At 30.7% G+C, this 8,674-nt stretch overlaps 1 protein-coding gene across 1 annotated transcript; it reads left to right on the top strand.

The window, feature by feature from the left end:
- The first annotated feature begins 1,660 nt into the window (after positions 1-1,660).
- LOC141720058 (histidine-containing phosphotransfer protein 1-like) lies at positions 1,661-4,770 on the top strand. Its single transcript, XM_074522413.1, has 6 exons — positions 1,661-1,768; positions 3,490-3,623; positions 3,734-3,802; positions 4,381-4,452; positions 4,533-4,545; positions 4,723-4,770. Exons 1-6 carry the CDS (start codon positions 1,661-1,663, stop codon positions 4,768-4,770), a joined length of 444 nt encoding a protein of 147 aa, XP_074378514.1.
- The last annotated feature ends 3,904 nt before the right edge of the window (positions 4,771-8,674 follow it).

Below are 8,674 nucleotides of genomic sequence, written 5' to 3'. Positions count from 1 at the left end.
AATGAATTATTACATATATATATATTTAATTAGTGTATAATTTATTAAATGATATTTTTTCTAAGGTTTTAATGTTACAACACATTATATCCTTATATATAATAAGAGTTTGGCGTTTGGTCATGTATCGCCAAAAGAATCTCACCGTTTATACGATATTTTTAAAAATAGACGATCAAAATTATATCTTATTAGAAAACCTCCTCTAAAATCAATTAAAAACATTCTTAATACAACCATGAATAAAAAATGATCACGTTGTTCTAATACTAAAACACGAGACTACGATGCAATATTTAAATACAATCCTATGATTAGAAGTTCAGCAAATATATAAAAGGATTACATTGTTCTACTAATCCTCAGCCGCTAAAATATGATCCAATGATACAACAATAATATAAATCAATATTTTACTATATATAGCTATATAATATACATGATAAAAAATTATTAAATTCAACATCCATATATTTTTCAATATATGCATATTTGTTAAAATAATATTGCAACAAAATATAAAAAATAATAACAATATAAATATAGACATCAAAAGTAATAATATAAGTACATTAAAGTTTTAAAAATAAATTCATAAATTTTTTAAAAGTAGAACATGTAAATTTTAGAAAAATCGTGCATCACATGGGTTATAAGCTAATATAATAAAATAATTATACTCTCTATTTGAGAACCACATTCATTTTTTTGATGTCTTACCAAATAATGAACCTCCATTTATTCATTCTGTTGGGATTTTAATCTAAATTATATGTTTACTCCATGTTTTAATTATTTAGGCTAATATTTAGTCACGTAGTTAGTCATGTAGTTTAGACATGGTCATTTATTTTGTTGAGCTATTTTAGGAGAGTCATGCGGTGATGGGAGTGTTTGAGTTTTTCCAGGAGAAGGTTGTTTATTTGTAGCCATTATCTTTATTAGTCTATATATTAGACCTGTAAGTTATTTTTTATTTCTCTGAGACTTAATAACAAAATGTCTTCCTAGTTCTTCCAAAATAAGTGTTTATTACACGTGCTTATAAATATATATACATTAAATCTGTTCTTATATTCTACACTTGGTATCAGAGCTAGGTAATTTATGCCCAAGTACATGGCGAGGAAAACAAGCATGGGCGTGTCAAAGATGAAGGAAGGTGTTGTCGGACCCAGTTATCCTATGTTGGCCAAAAACAATTACACGGCGTGGTCGTTAAAAATGAAGGTATTCATGCGGGCACAAGGCGTCTGTGAAGCTATTGAGAATAGCGACCCGAAGGGTGTAACTAATCCAAGGCAGGATACTGTGACATTGGCAGCCATTTATCAGGGAATTCCAGAAGACATATTGTTGTCCGTGGCGGAGAAAGAGACAACCAAATAGGCTTGAGATGCTATCAAAATAATGTGTGTCGGATCTGATCGTGTTCAGAAAGCAAAAATGCAGACTCTTAGGTCCGAGTTTGAAGCTCTCAACATGAAAGAGACAGAAAATATCGATGATTTCTCATTAAATTGAATAATATTGTGAGTAATATTCGAGCTCTACGAGATAAAGTGGAAGAGTCCTGTGTTGTGAAAAAATTACTACGAGCAGTCTCACCAAAATTTTGCAGATTGCTTCAACTTTTGAACAATTTGGTGACTTGGACAACATGTCTGTTGAGGAGTTAATCGGGAGGCTAAGAGCTCATGAAGAGAGGATTCGTGGACATGTTGGAGACAATGGAAATCAGCTACTGTTAACTCGGGAAGAATTGAAGGCAAGATCCCGTGGAGGATTATATAATAGAAATGGTGGACGTGACAAGAGCAAAATAAAATGCTATAACTGTAACATCTTTGGCCACTACGCTGTAGAATGTTATAAACAAAGACAAGACAAGGAATGGAAATAAGAAGTGAACCTCACATACATGGATGATGATGAACCAACTTTGTTTTAGACAGAAGTAGCATGCCAAACGGGAAAATAAGAAATGCCATACGGGTAAACAAGACATGTCAGACGGGCAAAGAAAAGGCCAGACAGGCTATATTGAAGTGCCAAACGAGCAGAAAAGTTAAAAGCCACACAGGTTAGGTTAAAAGCCATACAGGCTGCTAGTATTTGTTGAGAAAAATTTAGATTAAGGGGGAGATTATTGGGATTTTAATCTAAATTATATGTTTACTCCATGTTGTAATTATTTAGGCTAATATTTAGTCACCTAGTTAGTCACCTAGTTAGTCATGTAGTTTAGACTTCATTTATTTAGTTGAGCTATTTAAGAGAGTCATGGGGTGATGCGAGTGTTTGAGGTTTTTCCCGGGGAAGGTTGCTTATTTGTAGCCATTATCTTTAATAGTCTATATATTAGACCTGAAAGTTATTTTTTATTTCTCTGAGACTTAATAACAAAATGTCTTCCTAGTTCTTCCAAAATAATTGTTTATTGTGTGTTTATTACACGTGCTTATAAAATATATATACATTAAATCTGTTCTTATATTCTACAAATTTAACATCTACTATCTCATTTTTATGGATTGAAATTAAAATCAGTCATTAATTAGCAAATTTTTTCCTAAACTTAAATTTGATAAATAGGAAGAAGTTATCACATACAATTAAATTGAGTACTCCCTAATAAATATTTAAGGGAAAATAAAAAATTAAAATAAAATAAATTCTTTAGGTAATGAGTAGTTTTTGTTTTTATGTCTACATTTGAACCACCCAAAAGTTTTCTTTTAGTTCAAAATGATCAGAATCAGCCAAAATTTCTCATCTGTATTTTTTGTTTTTATTATATCTATAAGAGCATTTTAACTAAAATTTTCCATCACATTAATTGCCCTTTTTTATCACAGCTAACATTTATTTATGACATTAATGTTTTAAACATAAAAAGTCCAACGTGGGTGGGCCTACTATTTTAGGTAGGTAGATGGCTATATGTCCAACGTAAAACAACCAAACACAAGTCAGAAGTAACATCTTTAGTTTAAAGAATAAAAAGTCTACCGTGGGCCCGACTACTTCTTCTAGGTAAGTAGATGGCCATATCTCCTAGGTGAAACAACAAGCACAAGCATAAAATCAGAGGCAACATCTCTTACAATTTAATTTCCATAACTTATAGAAACTACTTCGCGCAGGAACTCTCAACATTTTATTTGAATACTAGAAATGGCTAATGTCAGTACTATTGTTCAATTACAAAGACAAATACTTGACTATACTACCTATTTGTATAATGAGGTATTTTTTTTCTTTCTCGATCATTTATGTACACTTAATTTACATTTTTTCTCTTATATGTGTAATGATATGCTTACATATAAAATGTTCTTATATGTTTTTTATTATTTTGTGTTTGTGTTTTACTTGAAACTCAACATGATGTGCTTATGTGCATTTCTATTGTTGAATTTGTGTGTGTATTGTTTATTGTTTTTGCTTACCCATTGATGATGTTTTTTGTTAATTACTAAAAATTAGGCATATCTGGACGATCAGTTCAAAAACCTTCAAAAGCTTCAAGACGATCTTAGTAACCCAAATTTTGTGGTTGAAACTGTGTCGAACTTCTTCATCAATTTTGAGAGAACTGTTCTTAATATTACAACAGCTTTGTAAGATTAATTCGACTTTGTTGTGTGTGGACGTTTTTGGCCGTATTGTTGCTATTGATTAATATAATAAACCATACTTTATTCCTATTCCTATGTACCTTTATTTCTAGGCACCAACAGCTCATTGATTGGAAAAAAGTTGAAATCCTTATCTTTTCCCTCAAAGGTTCCACATCGAGGTAAATTAATTTTATTAATGCATATGTGTAAGTCATTATACCATGTATATATGTGGTGGGAAGCCATTTTCCACCTAAAACTTCTCTACTCGGTCCTAGTTTTGGTGTTTTAATGTTTTTTCACATCTAGTGTAACTTCTTACTCAATTCATTTGCGGTTCAACTATAATTATTACCACAAGCATGTCCTTACTATAATATGAAAGTTTAATCAGTCACGATTCATATGCTTGTTAAACATTTGTTACGGTGCCTCATATATGTTTAAATATAATTAGCAGAGATTTCATTTTAAATAACTTAATTATTATAAGATGTTTACAAACTTACATCTATTGTGAGGCCCTTATCAATTTTTATTATAAGCACTAGTTACTTTATTATAAGCAACACAACTATAAGCATGTGAATGCTAGTCAGTAGCCACCACTTGTGGGATAAAATAGTTCAAAACTGAATAAGCCAAATTTTTAGTTGTCATGGTTAAAAGATTTAAAAGAAAGGGATAATTATAAACTTATCAAAAATCATTGGTTTTTGTTTAACCAATACATTATGTTGTTAATATTTTTTGTCAGCATTGGAGCCCACAGACTTCACGAGGCATGTATTGTTCTCCTTGAGCACTACAATCAACAAAATGTTCAAGGGTAATTTTATTGTGAAGGGTATATTTTCATTAGTGGTGTAAGTTTATTGTTATTAACTGACTAAAACTTTATATTTGCAGATGTTTTGATTCGGTACAAAAATGCAGACAAAATATTTTTTTGTGAAGAACAAGCTTGAGACCTTGCTCAAGGTACTTTTAATCTAGAGTAAATTTGGTGCCCATAAATACCTACATTACATGTTATTATAAGATGAAAGCATATTTTATAGAAGGGATTGTAATATAATCATTTGTTTGAAAATTGTAGTTACACAACGAACTTATTGCTGCTGGTGGATCAATTCCAAGGCAATGAAGTATTGCGGCACATGCTGGAATAGGTGGAATAGCGTCATGACATCTTAAAATAGTTGTTCTTGTTAAATGTTTTTTTTTGATTATGGAGCTATGAACCATATTTTTGTTATTAAAAACTTGTGTTTTGGTTTATGGAGTATATTATATTACTCCATTGTACTCTTTTAATTTTTATGATTAAATTGTTTCAAACATTCTTGGGGTAAGTATTGTTTAATTATAATTGTGCATGTAGTTTGAGGCTTTTATTAATTATACTTAATTAATTAATTAATTAGAAATTGATAGATAAATTCAGAATTTTACTATTTAGACCATTAGAACAGTAAATTACATAATTATTTTTAGGATATGGGGACAAAACTAACGGACATACAGATCTTATTGTGTTGCATATGTGTAGTTATTTTTTTTTAAAATTAATCAGTTAAACCATTTTGTGTAAATTTTAATGTTTATAAAAATTGTGCATGTGTTAATGTGTTGTTAATTATAATTATTTAATTATTTGCATATTTTAGGCAATTATGTCAATTAGTTTTCGGATTTTTTAAGGCGTGTCTCACCCATCAGGGCGCGCATCAATTTGGTACTTAGAAAACTTTTTGCAGAAGATCTACTTGTTGAGAGAAATAAAGATAAATGAAACCTTAAATAAAAGAGTAGCAAAACGGAATATAGTCCTACAACCTTGCATAGCATCAAAAGAGTGCTGGCTCCTCAACGTATTAAGAAACTTAGTTCAAATGCAGTTTAAACATAATGATAGATCAGGAAGTGCCCTAAGATTCACCTGTTGGAGGAATAGATTGGAGAAGAATTGAGGGGTCAACTTCAGGCGCGTCCTTTTCAGGCTCGTCGTAGTGTCCTATACGAACGTTAAAATGAAGGCCCGGTAGTATATAACACTATTTCCAAAAGAAATGATTACTTATTGTATTAATCATAATAACTATTATAAGATGAATGTTATGAAACATATATACTAATCACTGAAAACCTCAGCCATCAAGCAGATACTTTTAGTCAGTGTATTTAAATTTTAACTAATAAATGTTGAGACTACAATTTTATTTTTTTTATTTTTAAAATATTCAAGGCAATTTGCAAACATGACTAGTTGAATATCGTACGTTTATTACTAAAGTCTCTTTTCTATACAATTTAGTTGCATATTTATTTTCCAATCGTACATTTAGAATTAGAAATATTATTCAAAATTACACCATAAACAGGTTTTATAACACAATATTGTCACAGACAGACCTTGTAATATTCGAGTCCAAGTTTGGTACTGGGCCTAGATATAGAGTCGGGTAAAGAGTATGTATTAGACCCAAAACTAGTCATCCGTTTGCAGTGTTATATGTAGGCTATCACGTCATTTTCATAACTATGAATGAAATGAATTGAATGTTTATTTAAACATTCATTTTTATGAAATGATGCTGCTTAATTAATGTATTCGTCCGTTTTGGTGGTCGTGTATTGAAATTGCAGCACTACCATTCATGAATTAGCTTGGTATAGGTTGATTTTCTTAATGTACCATATAAGAACTTTCCAGTAAATACAGAAAAATATATTAACATCAGCCATCTCGAGTATATCTATGTATTTATTTAAAGACGTTTCACTACTTTGCAGAATGGATTTAGACACGGATATAGTATTTTTTTAGAAAACTATAATTAGGGATATAATTTGAATTAAAGAAGACTAAATTTTATATTTTTTTGTCAGGAAATATTTATTGTTACATAAATTGCACTGTAATACAATATCGCGAATAAATGATTTCTTTCATTTTTATTTGAAGGGTGGAGTATGTTTTAGTACTATGCGCTAAGTTTTACCGCACGAAGCACGATTTATATCAAGTACATTTTACAGAAAGAGTAGGTTTAAGTATTATGTAGTAAGTTTTGAAGTACTTAGCTAGCACATTTATATTGTTAATAGATTCAATATAAATGTGAATTCTTATTAATTACAATGATGTAAACAAACACAAGGAAGTTTGGTTGCCAGAAGCATTACTTGTTTATTCAATAACAGAAAGTTATAGTAGACTACAGAAACAGAAAAGCTAAAAACCAGGACATGTACTCACACACGTCCTATACAGACTCAACTAACACTATACTAATTCAACTTCCTACAAACTTGCTAGCTCGACTACTACTTCAACAGAGACAATGACTTTATTTAAATGAATAAAACAAAACCAACTTAAGATTAAACCAACATCCCCCCTTAATCTTAGAGTTTTCCACATAGATTCTCAATTCCCAGCAACCTTCTCATCTTTTCAAATTTGAGTGTAGTCATTTCCTTGGTTAAGATATCTGCCTTTTGACACTCACTGCTTATGTGATTCAGAATAATTTCCCCCCGTTCCACAAATTCCCTAATGAAATGATAACGCACGTGGATTTGCTTGCTCCTTCCATGAAAGATAGGATTTTTAGCCAAATCCAGTACAGATTTATTATCAATGAAAAACACCACTAGATCAACTTGCTCATCTATTATCTGATTTAAAACATTTCGAATCCAAATGGCTTGACAAGCTGCTGCAGTTGCAGCCATAATCTCTGCCTCGTAGTGTGATGACCCCGACCTCGGGTAGCCTCAGGAACCCGACCCGGGGATGCCAACAAACTACAAACTCAATATATGCTTACGTAACCATAAATAATAATAATATAAGATTCATACAATAATTTCAGTCTACAACAAAGTTTACGATGCATCAGATCCTAATCAAATACAAACACAAGTCTATTACATAAACTTTATTCATTATAATACTATATGCTTCTCGCCATCCACTAAAACCTTAGTTCATCATATTTTTATCCTTTGCTGAACATACTTCTCTGAAACTCTTTCTTGTGAGAGTTAGTGACATAAAAGAGTGAGCTCATAAAGCTCGGTAAGCATATATCATACATTTCAACTGAGTTTTATCTAGAAACCAGAGTTTTAAATCATCAATAAAACAATTTTAAACAAGAGAATCATCAAAAGCTTCACGATCATCAAGTGTTCATCATAATATAATAGTTCTCACAAGATTAAAACGGAGTATTCAAGCATGATAAGTTCATCAATTCATCAATTCATCAAGTTGGGATCCCGGTCAGCCAAATGATTGGTTTAGCTTACTTCCGACAAGGAAGCATCATCATCAGTTCATCAAGTATCAGTGCAAGAATACTCATTTTTTATCCGTGAATCATCAATCAAATCAAGCAATATTTAAAGATCAAAACATAAACAGTGAATTAGTACAGTATATACTTACCTTAAATCGGTTTAATACAACTTCTAATTCAATTTCTTTTTCGAGTCTCAAGTCCCTTTATTCTCAACTTAGTACCCTAATAATGTCATTCACAATTCTCAATAACATATTTTTATTTATTAAGCTCAAATCTAAATCCTACCAAGTAAATTATAATTTTAATAATAATAATAATATAATAGATGAGGGCATAAAAAGACTTACCAATTTAGAGCAACTCCAACGGCTTACTTATAATGGATCCTAGCCTAAAATTTTAAGGATTGAATCAAAATTGGCACTTCAACAGAATCCTAGTAATTCTCTAAAAGCTTAAGATCCACTTTTGCTTCCTTAAAGATGAAGAATGCATAATCATTCCTTATCTTATTTTCATTAATTAAATATTCATTTCCCTCCTATTTCACCCTCATTCTCTCACATCTTTTTCTCTCTCTTTTTAAAAATATGAATAAGATTTGAAATTATATTATTATTATATTAAGGAACCAAAATACGGATTGTTGTTGGAGTTGTCCTACCCACCCATGTCTAAATAACTAGGATCCTTTATTTATATATTTTAGGAACACAAGCACTTCTTCGAGTTAGG

The sequence above is a fragment of the Apium graveolens genome, chromosome 4 (genome assembly GCF_009905375.1).
Source record: "Apium graveolens cultivar Ventura chromosome 4, ASM990537v1, whole genome shotgun sequence".
NCBI lineage: Eukaryota > Viridiplantae > Streptophyta > Magnoliopsida > Apiales > Apiaceae > Apium > Apium graveolens.
Note: the sequence above shows the minus strand (reverse complement) of the source record. Positions and strands in the feature narration are given on the sequence as shown.